Source organism: Tupaia chinensis, unplaced genomic scaffold, assembly GCF_000334495.1.
Source record: "Tupaia chinensis unplaced genomic scaffold, TupChi_1.0 Scaffold143797_1, whole genome shotgun sequence".
In the NCBI taxonomy this organism is placed as follows: Eukaryota; Metazoa; Chordata; class Mammalia; order Scandentia; family Tupaiidae; genus Tupaia; species Tupaia belangeri.
In genome coordinates this window covers 289794-315584 of record NW_006203647.1, presented here as the reverse complement: position 1 = coordinate 315584, position 25791 = coordinate 289794, and the positions used below count along the sequence as shown (strand labels likewise).

The following is a 25791-nucleotide window of genomic DNA, read 5'->3' as shown; positions in this document are numbered from 1 at the left end:
TATAGTTAACATGTCATTTGGGAAGCCTTCGTCCAGCTTATATAATTATGAAACAGGCCAGTCGCAAGCAACATAGATAGCATGTAATGAGAATGTGTACCTCTGAAGGCACAGAGGTCACAGCAAGCCCTCAGCCTGTACAGCAAGGCCGTGGACTACAATTCCCAGAAGCCCTTGCCACTTCCCATCACCGCCAACCCCCTCCTGTCAGTGTAACAGTATGGGGAACACGGGGAGGCCGGCCGCACGCTTCTGACGCCATCATCGTGCGCCTCTAGAATTTTTAAAAAAAGGAAAATAGCACAGGTCTAAGCTAGGAAAGTATGGCTGCTGCTGCGGATGGGACGGTGGCGTTGTCATCGTCTTTGAAAACAGACACAGCCTCAGTCCTTGAAACTGCAGGGACAGCTGCGGCCACGGCTGCGAAGGCGCCACGGGCAGCCGCAGCAGTAACGGCCACGGCCAGGACCGGATCCGACGCCCCTGTCTCCAAGGCCGCTTTGGCTACTAAGCTGCTATCCCTGAGCGGCGTGTTCGCCGTGCACAAACCCAAAGGGCCCACTTCAGCCGAGCTGCTGAATCGGTTGAAGGAGAAGCTGTTGGCAGGTATTGCAGCCCGGGAGGGGAGCAGGCTGAGGCCAGAAGGGAAGCACACTGGGCCTTTTGCGACTCAAGAGAGAAAAGAGGAAAGGGAGAACGGCCATTGAATTAGCTTTGGATAGAAATCTGGGGCCTCTCGAGCTTGGACTTGACCTAGCGTGAACTCTCATGGCCTAGTTGGCAATTGTCGTTCTCAAGGGGAAAGAATAAAAAACAAACCATACTTACACAGTAATCCTCTGTCCTCGGGCGTGCAGACCACTTTTGTTTTGTTTTGAATCTAATCTCTTAGGATGCTTTTTGATTCCCGTGAAAGAACCCCACCCAAAGGAAGCATTAGCTCTATAAACCCAAAATTGACTCTATTTTTTTGGCAAGGTTTTTGCTATAGCCGTATGTGTTCCCAGGAGAAAGAGCTGGAGAGAGACAGAAAGAGAAATCATGTCCCCCGGAGGAAGACCACCCTGCAGCCCCTTCTCCTCCATTCCTTTCTTGGGATTTGGGGTATCCCTTCTCCATTCCTTTCTTGGGATTTGGGGTCGCAGGCCTTCGTGCTGTGTATGTTTCAGGCTGCTGATCTGGGACTCTTTAACTGCTGTCAACCATGTAGGAGTCCAGTGCCTTAACCACCATGCTACCTCTGGCTCTCCAAATTACATTCTTAAAGGTATACTGGAAATGCAGATATACTTAGTTAACTAAGACCTTAATACTGTAGTTTTCACATTTTACTGAGCCTAACAATTAGTCTCTTTTTTAAAGTCAGATTCCTAGTCCCTGTCCTCCCAGAGATTGTGATTCTGAGGCCCTAGGGTGTTAAAGGAAATTGCATTTTTAAGCAGTTACTCCAGGAAATTCTGCATTAAGTCTATGGACCACATTTTGAATAACAGTAAATATAACTTGGCCAGTTCTCTAAGAGCATTCTTTTTGTTTGTTCACATACTGGGAAAATATTGGAAAAGACTGAAGGATCACAGAGTTCTTCGCCATATAATATATCCTTTCACATAGTGGCATCGAAGAACCTTAAGTTTATCTAACACTTACATTAAGCTAGATCTGTGTTAGACCATGGAGACACGCAGATGAAAGGTACGGTCTCTTTCCTTAAATAAGGTTATACCCTACTAATTTACACCGCCTTTGGTGGTAAAACTATTTTGCCTGGCTTGTCTTGTCATTAAACCAGTACAGGACCTTTCTTACATTATTAAGTATCCCCAACAAATTTTATAGATTTTTTAAATGCAAAAATGAATTATTCTGATAAGCATTTGTTCGTTATAATGGACGATACAGAATGAAATGTTTATTAGCAAATAGTTGTTTAATTCCAATGTTATACCTACTCGTTCTTCTGTTAAGCTTTCCTTACCGAGTTAGCCCTCCCTATTCATGGGATCCGCATACATGAATTAATCTCTGCTCAAAAATATTTGAAAAGAGGCCAGCAGATAGTGTAGCAGTTATGGCGCTGGCCTCTCACATGGCCAACCGCAGTTCGAGTCTTGGACCCGGTGGCTTGAAAATAACCAGGTGCATGTGTGTGTGTTTCCAAGATCCTGGGAGGAGAATGGAGGAGAAGGGATTGCATCCCCCTGGGGGTGATTTCTCACTTCTGTCTCATTGTCTTTGTCTCTTTCTCAGTATCCTCCTCCCCACCCCACCCCCTCACCCCATGTACCCTAAGGAAAAGCTGCTTAAATTAAAAATAAAAGATAAAAAATAATACAAAAAAAAAATACAGCACAACAACTGTTTACATAGCATCTACTTTGTGTTAGGTGTTATAAGCGATCCAGAGATGATTTAAAGTATATGGGAGGATGTGTATAGGTTATATGCAAATACTAAGACATTTTATGAAAGGGACTTGAGCATCTGCTGATTTTATTATCCAAGAGGGGTCCTGGAACCATTCTCCCACAGATACTGAGGGCAAATGTGCTTTGCTGCCCCTAAGGATATAGGGGATGTTGAAGTGTGGAATTGTATCAAGGGTAAACATTGTGGTGTCACCCTCCAGTTTTTTCCTTCATAGACCTGCTGCTTTTATTTGGCCTGATTTGTTAGCTAAGCTATGGCTTTTCTTGATCCTCAGAGTAATGATTATCATTCTTCCTCTTAGACAAGTTTCTGACAAGATCAATGCCATATCTGGGCTTTCTGGTTAATTTATCTCCAAGAGCTGAAATTTCTTTTTGGAAACTGATTGGTTCAAGGCTGTGGCTAGGCCATCTTCTGGAAGCCATTCATTCGGATGTAGACATTATCATCATTCTCCATTCCATGTCTATATTGCTTATGATTGGCCTATATTATAATTTTGTTAGCTAGAATAGGGCTTGACAAATGCCATCTTAACTAGCTGTCAGTTAAAGATTCCAAGGCCAGAGGGACCAGCAGGTGGTATAATAGTTACTCCCACATACTGGAATTCCCACATAGTTGACTGTGGTTCTACTCCCAGACCTGGTGACTTAAAACTCATGGATGGGTGCATGTGCATACATGCCCAAGATTCTGAGAGGAGAATGGAGGAGAAAGGAATTGTGACGTGGCCATCCCCTTAGGGGGTGATTTCTCGCTTTCTGTCTTTCTGTCTTCTTTCTTTGACTCTCCAGTGAGCACATGTGCCCTATAGCAAAATTATCTCTTAAGAAAAAAAAAAAAAGGAGGGACCAGCAGATGGCGTAGTGGTTGCGTTGCTAGACTCCCATATAGCTGAACACAGTCAAGTCCTAGACCCAACAGCTTAAAACTCACGCTAGGTGCATGTTCATGCATGCCCAAAATTCAAAGAGGAGATTAGCGGAGAAGGGATTGTAGCGTGGCGTCTCTCTCTGTGTCTCTTGGAAGCACATGCACCCTATAGCAAAAATCTCTCTCAGAAAAAAAAAAAATTTCCTGTGCCAGCAAGATTTGAAAACCACTGATTTAACCACTGTCAGTGATCGTGGCCTCTAATTACATTCCTTGCATTTCCTTACATTGTTTATTTACTATCATATTCGTATTACAACCTCCACTTTGTTTCAATCCTTTAAGGCCTGAAACATCAGAATTCTATTGCTACAAAAGACCTTAATAAATATTTATCCTTGAATATGAACCAAATTCCAATACAGTAGAGGTGTTATATCTGCAAGTTAGAAAGAGGTAAATTTGGGCACAAAAAGAAGACAGTAAATTTCTAGGGCTTTCATACTTCAAGGATTATCAAGGTGAATATATAGAGTTTTCCCCAAAATTTTCTTTTCTTTTTTTTTTTTTTTTAAGAGAGATTTTTGCTATAGGGCACATGCATTCATGGGAGAGACAGAAAGAAAGCAAGGAAACACCCCCCCACCCCCAGGGGGAATGCCCACATCACCATCCCTTCTCCATTCTCCTCTTGGGATTTTGGGCATGCACATACATGCACCTGGCATGAGTTTCAAGCCACTGGGTCCAAAACATGAACTGCAATCGACTACAGGGGAGTTTAGCAATGTAACCATTATGCCATCTGCTGGTCCCCTCCCACCCCAGATTTTCTAAAAGCTTATAGATTAAAGATCTATGATGGGTTGCAGGTGAAAAGCAGAGGTTGAAGCCTAGACTTGGCCTTAGGGGTTGATGGCAAAGGAGACATCCATGCCCTTTCACACGTGGATGAATAATGTGAGAATCACACCAGGATTGTTCTAGGTATCATGGTTGTGCCTCAGTAGGGTGGTAATTAAGCTATGAGGCTGAGCTCCTGGCATATCCTTTTGGCCATTTCATCTGGCTTCTCCACTTCCATTATTGCTGCTTTCCTCTTATCCTTTCTTTGTCCTCTAGTTCTATTTTCTTTTTCTCTATTTTCTATCTTCTCAGTGATAAGAAAGGTTTGATAGGTTGGGGTGTGTTTAGCTCAATACAACTTTTGCTGCTCTCTTCTCTTTTTTCATTTGAAATCCAGTATTCTGTCCATATGTCATCTACCACTGTCATCATAACAACTTACAATGCTGTATAGTTTTCAAAGCTTTTCAGATAATATTCTTTCATTTTACCTTTACAACACAAATATGAAATAAATCATTTTGGCATCCTTTTATTTTTTAATTTAAATACTTTGGAGATTAAGAGGTTAACCTTTGGAGGTTAGGAATTAACTCTTACTGGTGCCAGCAGGTGGCATAGTGGTTAAGGCACTGGACTCCCACATGGTCAAGCATGGTTCTAGTCCTTGACATGGTGGCTTAAAACCCAGGTTTATGTGCGTGTATTCACAAAATCTCCAGAGGATAATGGAGGAGAAGGGATTGCAGTGTGCTTGGGGTGATTTCTTGCTTCTGTTTCTCTCTGTCTCTCCAGCAGACTCATGTGCCCCATGGCAAAAATCTCTTTAAAAAAAAGAGTTAACTGTTACCTACTTCTCAAAACCAATTTTTGAGATTAGCTTCTTTAATGGATTCTGAGTTTTTATTAGGGGATGGGACCAATGGATTCAGTTTGTTTGGGAACTTAGTATATTTAGAAGTAGCCCTGCCTGAGATGAACTCCCAGCATTAGTAAAGTAGTGGAGGTCCTAGCAAAGAAACACCAGAAAATGGAAGAGATTTAGAAATGGAAGTTGAGGTCTTTTAAAACTATCTATATCAAAATAAACTTCTTTCTATCATTCTCTAACAGCCTTGTACTAGGAAGTTGCTAAGATTTTGTAGGTTGTATTTTTTATAACCTGAATGTTCACCAACTTTTAAAAAAATGTCCTTTTTCAATTGTGAACACCGGAGGTGGTGTGAGAGGAGGGTGGGAAGGGACAGAGGGTCAGAAAGGGGTGGAAATAATTCTAGGAACTAGAAATGGAAAATTTTTTTGTAATGTGCATGATTGAGTCACTATTCAGTGTGTACTGGATGGGAGATCGCATTTTGTGTGCTGTGATGATGCTTAGGGAAGGAATGTAAATTGAGTTACAAAAAGAAAAAAGTTTCAGGGAAAAAAAAAATATATATCTATTCAATGACTGAGTAGGATATGTAGCCCCAGCTAGGTGCTACTTAATAGGATGCGTAAAGTTAGACTTGTGTTCATGGAAATGTGTATGTCACCTGTGTTTGCTATGAGGTTATTTGGATTGATTAGGGTCTTTGGTGATTCAATAAAATGTGGGGAGAAAACAGTATAGAAAGCAAACATAGGTACCAGAGACAGTGAGGGAGGAGAGTGGGAGATGGCAGAGGGTAAGAGATAGGGAATCAAGGAAGGGGGGGAAGGGCAAAACATACAGAAAACAAGAAATGGAAGATCATTTGCTGACAATAACATGTTTGTTGTTGTGCTTGATTGAGACAATATATAGTGTACTCTGGATGGAAAATCTCATTTTGTATGCTGTAATGATGTACAGTGAATGAATGCAAATAAGTAAATTGAAATTTAAAAAAAAGTCCTTTTTTTTCTTTGAAAATAAATTCTGGTTTCCAGATAATTTGGGAATACTATTTATTTCTTTGTGGCTTAGGGGGTGTATATGTATACATTTTTAGCAGATTTTAGATCTGTTCATTGGTAGTAATGTGGTCATAGTCTCATATGTTAAGTTTATACGTACTTTGTTAGTTTTGAATGCACTGTCATTCCCTCTCCCCATATTTACAAAGATCTTACTCTATTACTCTTGGTGATGACCTTTTGTCATTCCAATTACTCTCACAGAAGCTGGGATGCCTTCTCCAGAATGGACCAAGAGGAAAAAGCAGACTTTGAAAATTGGGCATGGAGGAACTCTGGACAGTGCAGCCCAAGGAGTTCTGGGTAAGAGACATGAAAGAAAGTTTAATGTAAATATCACTTAATATCATAAAGAAATATTGGTTGAGAACAGATTCACTAAAGCCATGCCGTTTTCCATCCACTTTGGAATGTTTTAGATCTGTTGGATTTATAGTACCATCTTCTAAAGACATCCTTAAATAGTACAAGGCCATTAGAAATAACCACTTATATATAGATTTTTTTTTTTTTGAGAGGTTTTTGCTATAAGGCATATGTGCTCACCAGAAAGAGAGAGAGAGAAACAGAAAGTGAAAATCACCGTCTGGGGGGAAGGGCCACACTACAATCCCCTCTCTTCCATTCTCCTTTCAAGTTCTTGGGCACGCACGCACACATGCCTGGCATGAGTTTCAGGTATCAAGGTCCAGGACTTGAACCATAGTTGACTACATGGGAGTCCAGCGACATAGCCATTATGCTAACTGCTGGTCCCATGGATGAGGTTTTGAAGAAAGGTTTGCATCTGTGCAGAAAATAGTTAACACAGTGGGCTTGACATTGTTGTCTTGGGAAAGGCCTACTTGCATTGTACGACTAACCCTTTATTGGCACCTGGAGCTTGGATTTTGGCAGTGTTCCTCCCTTACTTCATCTGGTTTGTTGTGCCTCGGCCATCTGTATGCTCCTGCTTTCCTTTTAGGAACCTGGTGTTTAGGGATCTGGCGTTGCTACCAACTGAGAGAGTACCTGGGTGACCATTCCCCTCCCCCAGTAAAAACTTTGGATACTAACGGATATCTTTTTTAAGAGAGTGGATCTCACAAAGTTGTCTAGGATGACCTTGAACTTATGGTTCTGCTGCCTGAGTCTCCTGAGTAGCTAGGATTACAGGTGTATGCCATCCTGCCCAGCTTGGTCGTTGCAGAGAGAGACAAAGGGAAAGTGAGAAAGACAAGTCTGGGGCTTGAACTGTAGTCAGCTATAAGGGAGTTCAGCGCCCTAACCACACCACCACCTGCCAATACTGGTCACTGAATTCCTAATGAGTTTCCTTGAGAGAAACTTTGCACACACGTCTCTACTTATAGGAGGGAGAGAGAGAGAATAACCTATGCATGGATTTCTCCAGTGTTGTTTTCTCTTTGATCCAGCTGTGTATTCTTACTGCATCATTATAATATATTCAAGCTATGTATGAGTCTTCCAATGTCAGGTGGTCTTGAGGCCCACTGATAAGGTTTATGGTTCTTTCTTTCAGCTTATATCTAATCTGAGATCAGCTGTCTTTAGAAGGTGAACTCTGCAGTTCTTGGGAAGAAGTAACTTTCTCCTGGAGACATATTAGTTGACTATTATGTTGCTTTGGAAGAAAACTGGTAGAATTGGTTTAAGGGGAGAAAAATCATTCATCTTTTTTTTTTTTTTAAGATCTTTGCCATAAGGTGTGTGTGCTTTCCGGAGAGAGATAGTGAGAGGGAGAGAGAGAAATGATGCTGCAGCAGGATGGCCACGCCACAGTCCCTTCTCCTCTATTCTCTTCTTAAGATTTTGGGTGTCAAGCACATGCACTGACATGTATTTCAAGCTGCTGGGTCCAGGACTGGAACCATGGAGTTGGCCATGTGGGACCCAGCACCTTAACCACCATGCTGCCTCGGCCCCCATTCATCCTTTTTCATTTTATGTTTTTTATTTTTATTTTTTCTTTTGCATGTGTTTAAGGTCTTGAAATCTGTCTTTATGGACTGTTAAAGTATGTATTCATAGCCTAGGATATAGTATATAAACTTTTGCTATACCTGCATCCATAATCACAAAAATACATACATTCGGATTCCCTTAATACTCCCTCTCTCACATACTAGAAACAAACTTTTATAGAATAATACTTATCTTTGTACATGCTCAGTTATTTTTATGTTTCATTTGATTTTACTTTTTTAAAATTATGAATGTAACCCATTAAATTGATTTCTTCATACACTGGGAGACTGTGACTCATGGTTTATAAACTACTGTACTACAGTATCCGATCCATTTTTTTAGAGCTAAAGTTGATACAAACAATAACAAATCCTGATCCAAGCTATCCAAAGGAAATGAATGATTAGATAGAAGAAAAAGATAAAGTTGTTGACAAAATATATTTTAAAGAAATAAGAAAATTTTCGGGACCAGCAGTTAGCATAATGGCTATGTCGCTGGACTCCCATGTAGTCAACCGTGATTTGAGTCCCGGACCCGGTGGCTTAAACTCAGGCCGGGCACATGTGCGTGCATGCCCAAGATCCTGAGAGGAGAATGGAGGAGAAGGGATTGCAGCGTGGGCATCCCCTCCGGGGGGTGGGCAGTGATTTCTTGCTTTCTGTCTCTCTGGCAAGTGCATGCACCCTTTAACAAAAACCTCTCCAAAAGAAAAAAGAAAAGAAATAGGAAAATTTTCATTTCATTTTTTAATTTTCTTTCTTTCTTTCTTTCTTTCTTTCTTTCTTTCTTTCTTTCTTTCTTTCTTTCTTTTTAGAGAGAGATCTTTGCTAGAGAGACAGAGAAGGACAGAGAGACAGAAAGCAAGAAATCATTCCCTTGGGAGGGTGAGGATGGCCACTCCACAGTCCCTTCTCCATTCTCCTCTCAGGATCTTGGGCACACATGCACATGCTCCCAGTGTGAGTTCTAAGCTACCAGGTCTGGGATGCGAACTATGGTCAACTACGTGGGAGTCCAGGATGCAACCATTACACCATTTGCTGGTCCCAAAATTTTCATTTTTTAAAATTAAAATTTATTTTATTTTAAATTCCTTTGTTAAGGTTTTTACCATAGGTCATGAGCATTCACTGGAGATAGTAAGAGGAAAAGTGAGAAATCACCACCCCCTGCCAGGGGATGGCCATGCCACAATCCCTTCTCCTCCATTCTCCTTCTGAGACATGGGACACACATACACATGTGCCCAGTGTGAGTCTCAAGCCACCTTTCTGGGACTCAAAAAACAGTTGTCCATGTGAGAGTTCATTGCCCTAACCACAAAGCCACCAGTTAGCCCCTAAAATGAGTTTTTTAAAAATTCATTTTGGCAAAAATAGCCTTACTTGAGTTTAAAATAGAAAAACATGAGAAAGAAACCCATTTTTATGAATTAGATAATTCGACTAGGGAAATTCTCACAACCTACAGTTAACTATGTCCTTGTAACTAATAATGACAAGCATTTATTAAAGACTTACTGTGTATGATGTCCTCAGTTTAGGACATTCGTAAGTTATTTTCTTTAATCCTTATTGCATCCCATACGGTAGATATTGTCATTCCCATGTTATAAACAAGAAATGACCCAGAGAGAGAAGGTAGTATGTCCATTGTCATAGAGTTAGTGGGACGAAGTCAGGATTTGAACTCAGATCTGTCATTTCCAAAGCCTCTGCCCTAATGTGGCAAATATCTGGCACTCCTGACCATTCTCACCACCCTATGGCCATTGCAGGAATTACCAGTCCAACACACTTTGGTTCCAGAAGTGGCTTTGTGATTCTCATTAGATCATACTCCAGGTAGCCTATATCAGTGGATTAGAGTTGGCTGTTCAGTTGAAGCCTGTTTGTCCTAAGCATTCTGATCTACTGTTTTCCAAAGTGTAGCATCATAACAGGAAAAAAGGATAAGATCTTGGACGAACAGTTAGCCTAATGGCTATGTCGCTGGATTCCCATGTAGTCAACCGTGGTTTGAGTCCTGGACCCGGTGGCTTAAAAAGGATAAGATCTGCTGCTTATTTATGAATAGACCAGTTATATTACTTTCTAGTAGTAGTTCCTCATTCTTTTTTTTTTTCTCTTTTTTTGGAGGGATTTTTGCCTTAGGGTGCATGCACTCACCAGAAAGAGAGACAGAGACAGTGAGAGGGAAAGTAAGAAATCATCCCTCAGGGGTGATGGCCACATCGCAATTCCTTCTCCTCCATTCTCCTCCCAGGATCTTGGGCATGCACACACACATGCCCAGCCTGATTCTCAAGCCATTGGGTCCGGGTCTTGAACCACGATTGGCCATTTGGGATTCCGGTGATGTAACCACTATGCCATCTGTTGGCCCTTGTTTTGGATTTTTTTTACACTTACTTTTATACATTTAATCACTGTGTTTCATTATAGCATACCAAATGAATTTTCCCATCATGAATACACAGCATATTGGTCCAGTCAAAAACATTACCGTAAAAATTATAATCAACAGATTTCTTTCCATTTTAGGTCCCTAATGTTTAGCTTCTTTCTTCTTCCCCTTGATTCCTTCCCTCTCACGCTCCCCTATTTCCCACCCTCCTCCCCCGCTGTCTCCAGTATCATCATTGCTATCCATGCTTTTATACCATCATTCAGTTTCTACCATAGAGTGCCGACATTCGGTATATATCGAGTGGGGACATACAATGCCTGTCTTTCATTATCTGACTTGTTTCACTTAGCAGTAAATCTATATTTTTGCACTTTCTATCAAATGCCAGGGTCTCATTGTTTTTTTTATGGCTGAGTAGTATTCTGTAGTGTATATATTTCATACTTTTTCAAACCATTCATCAGCTCATGGACATTTGGGTTGGTTCCTTGTCTTAGCAATAGTGAAAAGTGCTGCAATAAATATGGTATGCAATGTTTTTCCAACTGAGTGTTTTCCTATCCTTTGGGTAGATAACTAGGAGTGGAATTGCTAGATCATGTGGTAGTTGTGTTTGTAGGTCTTTGAGGAACCTCCATATTGTTCTCCACAGTGGCTGTACTAATTTACAGTCCCACCAACAGTATAGGAGAGTTCCCTTTTCACCACAGCCTCACCAGCACTTGCCATTTTTTATTTTTTTAAACTTAGCCGTTCTGACTGGGTTAGTTGGTATCTCATTGTAGTTTTGATTTGCATCTCCCTTATGACAAAAGATGCAGAACTTTTTTTTCATAAACTTTTTGGCCATTCATGGAAGTACCACACTGGTTTTTTTGTTTGTTTGTTTGTTTGTTTTTTAAATAGATTCCTAGAATTTGAAAGATAGATACAGGTCTTTTAAGATAATTGAAAGGGTGTTGTAGAATTAAATAAATGACAATAGAAACTTCCAACTATAGAAAGCTTTGGAAATACATATATGGCCCCCTTGACTGTCCTAAAATGAATCTCATCTTTTACAAATTATATCTTTATGGTTTGAGAACAGAATATTATCAGTAAAAATCTCTCTCTGAAATAAAGAAAATTTGAATGATCAAATGGAAGAAAACTTAGTAAAAATTCTGTTCAGGTACTATCTCTTTAATATTTTTTTATTCATATCCTTGAATGAAAAGTTGCTGGTTAGTTGAGTAGATTTAGAGATCTTGGTGTTTTTGTTTATTTGTTTTTATAGAGGAGCATTGGAGTGAGCACAGAAAATTTGGGAGATAGAGAGTAATTGTAGGACAGTGCATGGAAAATCCTGTTATCTACTCGCTACTCCCTTTCACAAATTGTGTGCCTTTACTCATGCTTTTCTTTTCATATAAACTGAGTGAAGCCAGCCTGCTTGCCAACATAGAGACTTCTTTCATGGGGCCAGCAGACAGCATGGTGGTTAAGGCACGGGGCACCTACATGGCCAACTACAGTTCAAGTCCGGACCAGGTGGCTTAAAGGTGTGAGTGTGTGGGTGCCTAAAATCCCGAGAGGAGATTGGGTAGAAGGTATTGAGGTGTGGCCATCCCCCCAGGGAGTAATTTCTCAGTTTCTCTCTCTCTGTCTCTCCAGTAAGCACATGTGCCCCAGAGCAAAAATCTCTCTAAAAAACAAAAACAAAACATCTCTATTGTGTTGTTTACTTAGTGATTGAAGCCAGGTCTAATTTATTGCTGTACCTATACAATATACAGAATAAAATTTTGAATACAAAACATCTCTATTGTGTTGTTTACTTAGTGGTTGAAGCCAGGTCTTATTTATTGCTGTACCTATACAGTATACAGAATAAAATTTTGAGTGATCAAAGGGCCAGCAGTTGGTCTAGTGGTTAAGGCACTGCACTCCCACATGGCCGACTCTGGTTCGAGTCCCAGACCTGGAGGCTTCAAACTCCACGCTGGGCACTTGTGCATGCGTGCCCATATTTCTGAGAGTGAAATGGAGGAGAAGGGATTACAGCATGACCATCCCCGGGGGGTGGGGAGATTATTTTTCTCTTTATGTCTCTTTAGTGAACACACATGCCCTATAGCAAAAATCTGTCTCTGAAAAAAAAAACCAAAAAACAAAAAACATTTGAATGATCGAGCAGAAGGAAAAAACAGTAAAAATTCTGTTCAGGAACTATCTCTTTAATTTTTTTTTATTCATATCCTTGAATGAAAAGTTGCTGGATAGTTGGGTCCCAACCTCAAATAATTCTTTGTTGTAACAGCTTTGTACTAGTCTTCCTAAAATTATGCTTTCGCTAATCATCTAACTTCAATTGGGCCTTAATTTGTCTTAGATATAGAGATTGGGGTGCCTCCTATCCAATATGCTTGGGATGCAAAGTGTTTTTGATTCTGCATTTTTTTAAATTTTGGAATATTTGAATATACATAATGACATTTTGGGGGATGGGACACAATTCTATAAATGAAATTTATTATGTTTTGTATACACTTTTGGCACATAGCCTTCAGGTAGTTTTATGCAGTATTTTAAATATGTGCATGAAACAAAGTGTGTGTACCTTGAGCCATCAGAGGTCAATGTACAGAGGTCAGGTGTGGCATTTTCCATGCGATACCACATTAGTGCTCAGAGTTTCAGATTTTAGAGTTTTGCGTTTTAGATGTTTTGATTAGCGATGCTAGCACGTAAAGTGAGAAATTGACACTGATTACCTCTAAGACTTCTTATTTTAATTGTTATCTTCCAGGATCATTTAAGTAGCTCAGAAACTATCAGTTCAGTATTTTAACCAACTTAAAATCAAACACGTCAGCCTGCTTCTGAGACCTGTACTCTGGTTGATAAACTCACTGTGCTAATCCCTGTGTCTGAGAACTGTGCGTTTGTTCCTTCTTTAGAGCATGCTTCTCTTCTCTGTGTGTGTTCCAGTCTTCTGTATACTCAAGACCTCACTCAAACTCTGTTTCAGATTCTTGAATAAAGCATTCTCTGGCCTCTTTGCCCATTTGAGTGTTTCCTCTTTGACTTCATATAGCAACTCTGTTCTCTCTGTCGTGCTAACACTTAATCATGCACTATCATATTGTTATTTGGCATTATTCTCTTACTAATTCAGGCGACATTTTTTGAGCATTGCAGTTTCCTTGTCTGTATTTTGTCTGCCCAATGAGACTATAAGCACTTTCAAATGTGTCTCAGTCTTCCATTGTCTCATAAAAAATATTCCTCTTGGAATATTTGCATGGGACTCAGCTGTTCAGAAAATAGAGAGTGGGGCTGTTTAAATGGAATCAAATTGCATTGACTCTTTGTTGTTATTGTACAAAGGTTTTGCTTCATCAGCAATTTTACCATGTCCTGTCATCTGAAGAGTATCTTTTTCTTTCTTTATTGTTGTTGCTATTGCTATAGGGTGGGTGCGCTCACTGGAGAGAGACAGAGACAGAGAGAGGGAAAGCGAGAAAGTATTCCCCCTCTCCCCAGGGAGAGATGTCCATGTCACAGTCCCTTCTCTATTCTGCTTTTGGGATTTGAGGCATGTACATAAGCACACACATGCGTAGCATGTTTTTCAAGCCACCGGGCCCAGAACTCAAACCAGGCAGTTGGCCATATGGGATTCTGCTGCCTCCACATCACCTCCACATCACCTGCTGTACTCAGGACAGAGAATTTTTTTAAAACTTTGTTCTTGAACTAAAAGACTTTATTTAGAGATAATGCAACAATATGAATGAGTGTTATAGAAATTTAGACAAGGTTTAGAATAGACTTTATGAATCATCAGTTAGGAGTTGAGCTGTATTTTAGAGGATGGACATTGCCCACTTTACTAAGGAGTTGGTACCATAGGCATTGGGACCTCATTAAGGATTGTTGGGGGGGTCTTTGGAATGTACAAAGTATGGTTTCTGGAATGGTTTTGAAATGGTGTTGGAAGTGGAGGGAACAGGCTGTGGAACGATCTAGTTTGTAGTGTGTATGCTAGTGACAGTGGATAGAAAGCCGAGGTAAGTCAGCTAGCAGGAGGAATGAAAACGAAAGGAGCCAGTCTGCTGTTAGTTTGGTTTGAATTTTAACTCCACCATATAGAGATTAGGAAATGTTGAGAAAGTTCTTAGTCTCTCTGTGCCTCACTTTCCTCATCTCAAAACTGGGCTGATTGTATTACTGTTTAGGGTTGTTAAAGGATTAAATGAGCTAATGAATGGAAAGCACCAGTGTTGAACCCGATACATGGTAAACTCACTGAAGATAACTGCTGTAAGTGGTGATTATAATATTTTTAATTTGCCTTGTTTCTCCTCGTTTATTCTTATAAGTCTGAACTGTGATGGTTAAATTGTGTTCTCATACATTATTATATCTGTCAACAATAAATACTTCAGTTCTTAGAGAAATTTGCTATGCTAGTAAGTGAAGAAACAATGAAATCCTCTCAGCCTCACCTGGTGACATCTGCTGTCATAAGGATGAACGGGAGGAGACTTCTTGAAATCTACACGTAGTTCTTTAAAATATGCGTTTCCATGTACTTGTTGAGGATCCCTCACAATGTCTGAAGTGGAAGGAAGGGTGACCTATTATACTGTTTATTAGTCTGGTCCGTGTTAACATACACTCTCCAGGCGCTCATTTTACCCTGTATTCTTCTTGGTGTTATGTTGATTTGTTCTGTTTCTCTTTTCTTGATCGTGTATTGTGGGGCACTAATCATCTTTAAATGGTTCATTAGCTATGATGATGGCTTTTGCTTTGTTTAATAATGAATTCTGTCAAAAGACTTCATCACACCACTTGCACATGGTTAATTGTACCATGTATTTTTCACTGGTGCCCATTTAAAATCCCAGCGAGTCCTTTGAAATTGTTCTAAAACCTTATTGATTTAATTGTTCACATTGAAGTTTCTGCCCTGTTTCATACTTTGAGAATGAGGGAGGAAAGTTTCTTTTTCATTCTCTTCAAAATTTCTTAGCTGCGTGACAAGTTCAACTGATGAGAGGAACTGGAACTCTCAAATTATGCTGAATATGCTCTTTCCAACTTCACTTAAGATAGGTCAGGAAATGTTGATCAAAATATGTAGCTATTTTCAAAGCCTTATCTTCTCATTTTCAGAATAGAGTATCATAATATTTCTCTCTTTGATTTGTAGTGGTTGGAATCGGAAGGGGAACTAAAATGTTGACTGGTATGCTGTCAGGGTCCAAGGTAAGAATACTGGAGTAGTTCTGATGTTTTTCTTAATGACCTGTGTTTTGAATTTTATCAGTTAAAAATGAAACATTATGACTAAATTATATGAATTTACTCCTGAATATTAGTCAATATTACACATGTTGAAAAACATGCATGTTTTTCATGCATGGTGCATTTTTTCATGCTATGCATGTTTTTCATGCATGGTGCATTTTTTTTCATGCTAAGCATGTTTTTCACAATGTGTCACTCCTGAATATTAATCACAATGCCTGTAAACATGGTATCTGAGTTCAAAAGGTTGAGACTATAAATTAGAAATTTGTAATTGAAAGATGAGTTAGTCTTAAAGAGGCAGACGTCTTTGGGACCCATCATTTTAGATTTAAATATTAAAATCATACACTGAAAGGTAAATTAGAGGTCACACATTCTATTGGTAGGTTTGTTTAAACCTTGGAAATTTTATAGAAACAGTGCTATTTTGGGGACCAGCAGTTAGCGTAATGGCTATGTCGCTGGACTCCCATGTGGTCGACCGCAGTTCATCTCCCAGACCCAGTGGCTTAAAACCCACGCTGGGCGCGTGTGCGTGCGTGCCCAAGATCCCGAGAGGAGAATGGAGGAGAAGGGATTGCGGCGTGGCCATCCCCCCTGGGGGGTGATTTCTCGCTTTCTGTCTCTCTGTCTCTGTCTGTCTGTCTGGCAAGCGCACGTGCCCTATGGCAAAAACCTCTCAAAAAAAAAAAAGAAACAATGCTATTTTGTAAATGATATACTTTTCAACAAAAACAGCTTTAATCTGTGATTATAAAATGTTTATTAAAGAAGAGAGTAGGGCCTCTTTAAGATGATAAATTGGGGCTAGTGGGTGGTATGGCTGGGGTGCTGGACTTCCATGTGGCCAACCACGATTCGTGTCCTCGACCAGGAAGCTTGAGAATCATACCAGGCATGTGTGCACTTGTGCCCAAAAAGCCAGGAGGAGACTGGAGTAGAGAGGATCATGGTGTGGCCATCTTCCCTGAGGGGTATTTCACACTGTACCTCTCTCTGTCTCTTTCTGTCTCTCTCTGGGGAATGCACATGCCCCTGGCAAAAAATTCTAAAGAAAATGAAGGGGAGGGTTGTGATAAATTATATTGTTATCTATGAGAGAGCCAAAAGCCCATTTTCAGTGTGATAAGACAGAGAGGAGGAGTTCTTCAAAGGCAAAAGAATCTGGAAACCTGTGGACTGCTTCTGGCATTCTGCATGGTAGAAGGCTTATTGCAGTGTAAATGAAAATGTCAAAATAGTTTACCTCCTTGGGCCTCTCAGTTTTCCCTTAGGAAAAATGATTAGGATCTCTTCCAACACTAAAAGAGATAATAGTATCTGTACTGTAATTAGTAACTAGGTGTTGTTTGTAACAGCTGGGACTAGGGGCCAGTGAAAATATCCATGGAAAGAAGATCATTATGCCAGTAGATGGAGAAGAATATCAAAAAGTTCCTGGACTAAATTTTTAATTTGTTTTAAAACTTTTGTTCTAAATGCAATATAACTAGTTGGTAAGGTGATTTTGTCTAAATTTTGTCTAAATTTTTGTTTTTGGAGTTTTTTTGCTATAGGGCGCATGTGCTCACCAGAAAGACAGAGAGAGACATAGAGACAGAAAGCAAGAAATCACCCCCCAGGGGGGATGGCCACACCGCAATCCCTTCTCCTACATTCTCCTCTCGGGATCTTGGGCATGCACGCACGCTTGCCCGGCATGAGTTTAAGCCACCGGGTCTGGGACTCGAACCGTGGTTGACTACATGGGAGTCCAGTGACATAGCCATCACACTAACTGCTAGTCCCTCTAAATTGTTTCTTTAAACAAATTTGTGGTCAAAGACTATTTTTTTTTTATTTCCAGACCATGGTTCAAGCCCTAGACTTGGAGGTTTGGAAATCATGCTGGGTACACGTGCGTGTGAGCCCAAAATCCCAAGAGGATAAGGGAGGAGAAAGGATTATGGTGTGGACATCCCTCGGGGGCGGGGGGGTGATTTCTCACTTTCTCTCTCTATCTCTCTGGCAAGTGCACATACCCTTATAGCAAAAATCTCTAAAATAAAAATAAAAGTTTCTAGTTCATTTGCAGACTGGTTGACAACTCATAAAATATAATTAGGGACCAACATATGGCATAATGGTTACATCGCTGGACTCACTTATGGCCAACTGCAGTTCGAGTCCTGGATCCATAGACTTGAAATTCACACTAGGGGTGTGTGTGCATGCTCAAAATCCCAAGAGGAGAATGGAGTAGAAGGGATTGCAGCATGGCCATCCCTTCTTGGGGGGTTATTTCTTGCTTTCTGTCTCTCTGTCTCCTGCAAGCATATGCGCCCTATAGCAAAAAATCTCTCCCCCCCCCCCAAAAATCTAATTAAAGTATTAAAGCAGTCAGATTGCTACATAGGTTTCTAAACACCCTCATTTCTGAACTTACCTCATTTTTGGATGCTGGCCTGTGGACCCACCTCACTTTAAGTGGCACTGATATAAGTAAGCTTTTCTTAAAATAAAAAGCCCTGGAGAGCATATTGCCAGTGAAATACCATTTTAATTATTAACTGGCATTGAAACTTTACTGTGACTTACAGTTGTGTGGGGGGGTTAATTAAAAAAATTTTTTTTTTTAATTTTTAAATTTGCGTGCCAAAGCAAGAGAGTGCTGGCCAAAGAGAGAGAAATGGGTGGGTGTGGAGATGAGAAAGTACCCCCCAGGGGGATGACCAAGCCACATTCCCTTCTCCTTCACTGTCCCCTTGGGATTTGAGGCACACATGCCTATGCACTTGGCATGTTTTTCAAGCTGCTGGGTCAAGGATTAGAACCATACAGTTGGCCTCATGGGATCCAGCCATCTTAGCCATCACACCACCTGGCTGGCCCAGTTGTGGAGTTTCTTCATGCTTTAAATTAGTGAAAAATTTCAAAGTGGCTGTCTCTGTAATTTTCAAAATATTGGTGTTTAACAATCACAGAATACAAAATTGTGTTAGAATGGAGACATTTAATATTTTCTCAGTAAATTTGTACATTGCACTTAAATATTGACATACAGACTTTAGACCTGTTTCTGATACAGATTTTTGCCAGTTGTTCAGTATTTGTTTCTTAACTCCAAAATGTGAACAGTGATTCACTGTTATAATCACATAATGGGATTATGGATAATTTTTATTTTCTTTTATCACATTATTTGGAATTTTCTAAAATCTTTTTAATAAATAAGTTGGTTTTATATAAATAACAAAAAAGATAGGTTTATAGTAAGGAATTTGTTTGGGCTTTTTCCCCCAAGATTTTGCTGAAATGTTCATTGTTTACCCTTCCCCAATACCACAAATTAATACAACACATTTAGTAATTGAAAAGTTTATTTGTAAATTCCAGGCATTTCAGAAATATGATGACTGAAATGTAAATACATCATTGACTCTGGTTTAAGTTTTATTTTGTCACAAATCATTTTGTCATTTAGTTAGGAAAGCTGAATGTTGTGTAATGAAGTCTCTAATCCTCTGTTAACTATAACATAGCTAGAACATCCTAGGTACATCTTATTATAGAAACCTAGTCCTTGGGTATTTCATAGTTCAGAAATAGGTATCATTGTCTTGTTAGCTGTTTGTATTCTTATGCTTTTAAATATGTATTTATTAAAAGAATTAAATCATTTAAATTTTACACGTAAGTACATTGAAGAGTACATCTTTATCCAAAGTAGTTAAGAACTGTTAATGAGGGGCCAGCAGGTGATGTGGTGATTGAGATGCTGGACTCCCCATGGCCAACTGCAGTGCGAGTCTCGGACCTGGTGACTTGCTTTCTCACTCTCTCTCTTTCTCTCTGGTGAATGCACATGTCCTATAGCAAATTAAAAAATAATAATAATTAAAATTAAATAAGTAAATCTAAAAATAAAAAGAACTGTTAATATTTTCTTGATAGATTTTTCTTTTTTAGTTTATCTGTTCCATGAGCAAAAGAGACAGAGAGATAGTATCCCCAACAGGTCTCAGTATCATGTTGCAGTTCCAGCCTCGACCAGCCTTGCATCACACAGGCCTACATGTGCTTGAGAACCTGAACCTCCCAATGGGTCAGCCTTGTACACCTGTGCTTTCCTGCCGCATCATCGGCCCCCTAAACGTTTTTTTTAACAAAGACCCACAGTAAGAAATTCATCCCTCAATTCTTTCCTTGAATTCCCTCCCATTTATGTCAGAGGATAAGAGTAAGAGTTTATAAAAGAGCCCCTTGAGAACAGCAGTTAGTGTAATGGCTATGTCGCTGGACTCCCATGTAGTCGACCGCGGTTCGAGTCCCGGACCCGGTGACTTAAACTCACACCAGGCGCGTGTGCGTGCGTGCCCAAGATCCCGAGAGGAGAATGGAGGAGAAGGGATTGCGGTGTGGCCATCCCCCCTGGGGAGGTGATTTTTCGCTTTCTGTCTCTCTGTCTCTCTCTGTCTTTCTGGCAAGCACACGCGCCCTACAGCTAAAAACTTCTCCAAAAAAAGAAAAAAAAAAAAGAGCCCCTCCTTATGTTCCTTATGTTCTTCATAGTCTTTCTCTCCTGTCTTATAGTAAGCTTTTTCTGTCAATGATTATATTTCTCTTGAGTGATTTTTTTTCACTCTATGCTCTTTTAGAATTACATATATAGGGACCAGCAGTTAGCATCATGGCTATGTGTCTGAACTCCCATGTAGTCGACCAGTTTGAGTCCTGGACCCGGTGGCTTGAACTCAAGCCGGGTGCATGTGTGTGCGTGTCCAAGATCCCGAGAGGAGAATGGTGGAGAAGGGATTGCGGTGAGGGCTGATTTCTTGCTTTCTGTCTCTGTCTCTCTCTGTCTCTCTGGCGAGCACACGTGCCCTATAGCAAAAACCTCTCCAAAAAAAGAAAAAAGAATTACATACATATATAATGTGTGTAAAAAGTATTTAAGTTCTCTGTGCAGTGCCGTCTATACAGAAACTGCCCAGGTAATACTGTTATTATTATTCCCAACTGTTTTACCTATCCCCGAATCTTTCTGTCCTGGGTTGCAGGCCTGTTGGAGTTACCATGTCCAGACACCTGAAATTAATTTTACCCAAGCAAATTCTGTTGGAAATTTTGAGACCATTCAAAGTTTATTTCTTTCCTATCTGTCCTTTCTAATGGTGCAGGCAAAATACGACACTCGTCAGAAAGAGAGAACATATCAGTTCAAGTCCTGGACCCAGGTGCATGTGTGTTGTGTGCCCAAAATCTCGAGAGGAGAATAGAGGGGAGGGGATTGAGGTGTGGCCATTTCGCCAGGGAAATATAAAATTTAGGTTAAACAATTCTGAGAGGTTAGGCCACTGTGTCCCTTTGGCCTAACTTAATCTTAAGTATAGAATGTAGATTACCTGGAGGAAGGTGATAGTCCCACTGTTATCTTCCCTAAATTATACTTTCTTTGAGCCAGTCACTCAGCAAAAATCGGATAGCAGATGTACTTTGAAGAACCTGACTTGAATGCAGTTTCGGAGTGCTATCCTTGTGCTCTATGTCGCTAATTAATGTTGATTAGTTTATACAGGCTTTAGACCAGATGAACAAATGGAAGGGTTGCTGTTCTGTTCTGAGAACTTAAATAATCTAATCAGCATTGTACAATATAAGGGTGCCCCAATGGTTATGTGGAGGCAGACCGTAGTGGTCCCTGTAAAGCCAGCGTTTTCTCAGAAAGCAGCTTTGAGGCCCCTTCAGCAGCTGAACAAGTGTTATCATTGGGGCATACAAAGATTCCCACCATGGATTTCGTCAGAGAACAGAATCTTTCCCCCAAGAACACAATAGCAATTTTAGATCACCTAGTTATGAGAACTCTGCAGTACAACTTGAGTAATGCTCCTATGAAACTTAGTTGAGTCTAAGATTTCAACATTTCTAATAAGTTTTCTCCAGAGGCTAGTTCAATTTGTATCTTTTTACGTACTGTATTAATATTCATGGATTTTGTAAGTACCGTATTGGAATTTTTGAAGGGCTTACACTATGAACTGTAAAGAGCTGCTCTTAATGGAGACGTTCAAAGCCACATGGTTTTGGTTTAGTGAACATTTAGAAAAATGTTCTTGCTCGTCCTAAGTGATACCCGACAGTGAAAATCTCTCAAAATAAAAAAAAAAAGAAGCCACATGGCTTTATTTTAGTGGTATTTAGAAAAATGTTCTTGCTTGTCCTAAGTGATACCCCTTTTTTATTTGTTTGTGAACCTGTGAATTACAAGTTTTCAAAGTCAGACCTCAGAAAAAGTGGTTCCTTGGTTAAGATGGAAATGATAGGTACACTTTCTGCAATACAAACATTCCCCTCTTTCTTGAAAAGAGTACAGAAGCTTGCTTGTTCCTAGAGATATTGTCTTAGTCCATTATTGTGTTGCTAACAGAAATACCTGAGACCGGGTGTATTGTAAAGAATAGAGGTTTATTTGGTTCACAGTTTTGATGGCTAGGAAGTCTAAAGGCACGGGGCTGGCATCTGACTGGTGTTTATTGCTAAGTCACAACGTGGCCAGGAGAAGCCTAGAGAGAAGCAGGTCAGTAAGCCTGTTGTGGGGGCTGGGGTAGGGGAGAAGAGGAGACAGACTTCTATTTCTCCTGCTTATCCCTCTCATGCTCCCAGACATTTGATACCTACTCACATTGAAAGTGGGTCTTCCTCTTAAAAGTCTCACTACCTCCAGTGACATTGCATTAGGGTCTAAATTTTCAGAACATGAACAATTAGGGAACCGTTATCTGAACTGTAGCTGATATCTGTCTATTATCTGCTGTGAGATACAGGGAGCCTGAAGATGAGTGGAGTACTGTAGTTATCAGTGAGGACACGTGAGTCCCAGCGAGCACACAATTCAGTGGAAAACTCTGCAAGATTTTCGTTTGTTGTGTTGTAGTGGAATTATGTTGATTATACATGTATAGAATTCACAATTCCCAGGTATATATATCCTGTAAATAACCAGTCCTAAAACCAGTCTCTGTGTAGAATTTAGGCCAGTGAAAATAAGTACTGTAGTTCCCATAGGGTATGACGGTAGGGTTGTATGTATACATTTTTTCCTTCTATCACACATCTTTGTGGTGGTGAAGCTTTGTTTCATCTGGAGGTTTAACTGTCTGGGTGAGTTTTTCTGTGGTTTGTAGATAATTGGATAGAATTGAAGGATACTCATTACTAGCTGCCAGGACCAGGGAAAGCTAGAAAACAGCCATGATTTAGATTGTCAGTTCACCAAGTATAGTCCAGAGACTTCTGAAGTTCTTTCAGGGAGTCCAGTGAAGTCAAAACTATTTTCATAATCTTTACTTTTTTTTATTTTTTACTTGCAATCTCAGAAATGCGCAGTGGCGTATTTCAGAGCTTACCAGATACGCAGTTGACATCATTGCTTTGATGGCTAATGGAATGTGTACACACATATTAATGTTTTAAATGTTCTTCAGATTTAATTTGTATTGCAGTAAATATTGACAACTTATTTTTAGAAATTCGTGCCGGAGTTTTCCAGTCATTTTCAAGTGTGTATAGCAGTTCTCAAGCTGAAATATTTGAGAAGTGCAGGTTAGATATTGTCTCCCCTAAAAAAGAACCCGGCAGGTAGCCAGATACAGCGTAACTGCAAAACCTGGAATGATTGGAGCCTTGGCAGGTACAGTCCATGTGGAGAGTTACATGCATCGGAACTTCTTTAGCATATGTATGATGGTGTCAATAAATTTTTTATTAAGTTGCTACTATATTTCCATCTAATAAGGAACACAGCAGTACAATATAAACTCCCAACTAACAGTTTGTAATTTGGGAAGGTAAGGATCAATTTACAAAATACAAGTGGAAAGCATTGAACATCTATAGGTTATAGTGTGCCAAGCAGTACAGTAAAAGAGCCAGTAGGATAAACCACGGGAACAGACATTATTTACTAGGACCACCACTGTGCTCACTCTCCTATGCAGTGTCTTTGTTGGTGTCTCTTCCACTGTAACCTCCTATAGGACAGGGAACTCTGGTATATATCTATGTATCTTACAAGCACTAAGGAGAATAAACATACTTTGTATATTTATCTTCTAAAAGAAGCAGGATTGGCCTACTTCAGTGGTGCAGGTGGTAGCGTCTTGATCTGCAGTGCTGGAAGGCACATGACTCACAGTGAGCTCTGTCCACAGTCAACCTGAAACATAATGGGAGCCTGCACCCAGGATCCCAACTAGCTGGGGGGGTGAGGGTGGGGGATCACGGCATGGCAAGACCCTGTAGAAGATGCCCGTCTCTCTCTGTGTCTGTCTGTCTCTTTCATGTCCATGCTCTAACATGAAAGAAATAAAATTAAAAAAAAGAAACATGGTTAGGCCAGCAGGAGGTTAAGGGGGGCAGGATCCCACATGGCCGACTAGTTGGTTTGAGTCCTGAACCTGGTGGCTTGAAAATCACTCTGGGCGCATGTGTGTATGTGCCCACAATCCTGAGAGGAGAATGGAGAAGGGATTGTGTCAGGACCATGCCCCCACCCCCAGGGATGGGTGATTCCTCACTAACTCTGTCTGTCTGTCTCTCTGTCCCTCACCCTGGTAAGCATAAAAGCTCTACAGCAAAGTAAAAACAAACAACCATAATTGAATTTGTAGATTTGGTAAGATAGAGCTTCCAAAAGGTCAAGGAAAAATGAAATGAAAATATGAGTTTATTACAGTCCATGTGGAGAGTTACATGCATCGGAACTTCTTTAGCATATGTATGATGGTGTCAATAAATTTTTTATTAAGTTGCTACTATATTTCCATCTAATAAGGAACACAGCAGTACAATATAAACTCCCAACTAACAGTTTGTAATTTGGGAAGGTAAGGATCAATTTACAAAATACAAGTGGAAAGCATTGAACATCTATAGGTTATAGTGTGCCAAGCAGTACAGTAAAAGAGCCAGTAGGATAAACCACGGGAACAGACATTATTTACTAGGACCACCACTGTGCTCACTCTCCTATGCAGTGTCTTTGTTGGTGTCTCTTCCACTGTAACCTCCTATAGGACAGGGAACTCTGGTATATATCTATGTATCTTACAAGCACTAAGGAGAATAAACATACTTTGTATATTTATCTTCTAAAAGAAGCAGGATTGGCCTACTTCAGTGGTGCAGGTGGTAGCGTCTTGATCTGCAGTGCTGGAAGGCACATGACTCACAGTGAGCTCTGTCCACAGTCAACCTGAAACATAATGGGAGCCTGCACCCAGGATCCCAACTAGCTGGGGGGGTGAGGGTGGGGGATCACGGCATGGCAAGATCCTGAAGAAGATGCCCGTCTCTCTCTGTGTCTGTCTGTCTCTTTCATGTCCATACTCTATCATGAAAGAAATAAAATTAAAAAAAAGAAACATGGTTAGGCCAGCAGGAGGTTAAGGGGGGCAGGATCCCACATGGCCGACTAGTTGGTTTGAGTCCTGAACCTGGTGGCTTGAAAATCACTCTGGGCGCATGTGTGTATGTGCCCACAATCCTGAGAGGAGAATGGAGAAGGGATTGTGTCAGGACCATGCCCCCACCCCCAGGGATGGGTGATTCCTCACTAACTCTGTCTGTCTGTCTCTCTGTCCCTCACCCTCGTAAGCATAAAAGCTCTACAGCAAAGTAAAAACAAACAACCATAATTGAATTTGTAGATTTGGTAAGATAGAGCTTCCAAAAGGTCAAGGAAAAATGAAATGAAAATATGAGTTTATTATGGTGCAAAGAGAATGTTAAGATCCATGCATAGTATTTTTATAATATGCATTTCTATGAACATTTTGAAGACTTCTCATATAGGTTGTATTCATTTTTTTTTAAGAGAGAGTTTTGCGGAGACCAGCAGTTAGCGTAATGGCTATGTCGCTGGACTCCCACGTAGTCGACCATAGTTCCCGTCCCAGACCCGGTGGCTTAAAACTCATGCTGGGAGCGTGTGCGTGTGCCCAAGATCCTGAGAGGAGAATGGAGGAGAAGGGATTG

At 40.4% G+C, this 25791-nt stretch overlaps 1 protein-coding gene across 1 annotated transcript in view; it reads left to right on the top strand.

The window, feature by feature from the left end:
- The first annotated feature begins 275 nt into the window (after positions 1 to 275).
- TRUB1 (TruB pseudouridine synthase family member 1) overlaps positions 276 to 25791 on the top strand; it is a 50176-nt gene continuing 24660 nt past the window's right edge. Inside the window, exons 1-3 of the mRNA XM_006165119.3 lie at positions 276 to 606; positions 6295 to 6393; positions 15674 to 15729. Of these exons, the coding sequence (XP_006165181.1) occupies positions 324 to 606; positions 6295 to 6393; positions 15674 to 15729 (438 nt within the window). The 5' untranslated portion in view covers positions 276 to 323. The remainder of the gene's footprint in view (positions 607 to 6294; positions 6394 to 15673; positions 15730 to 25791) is intronic.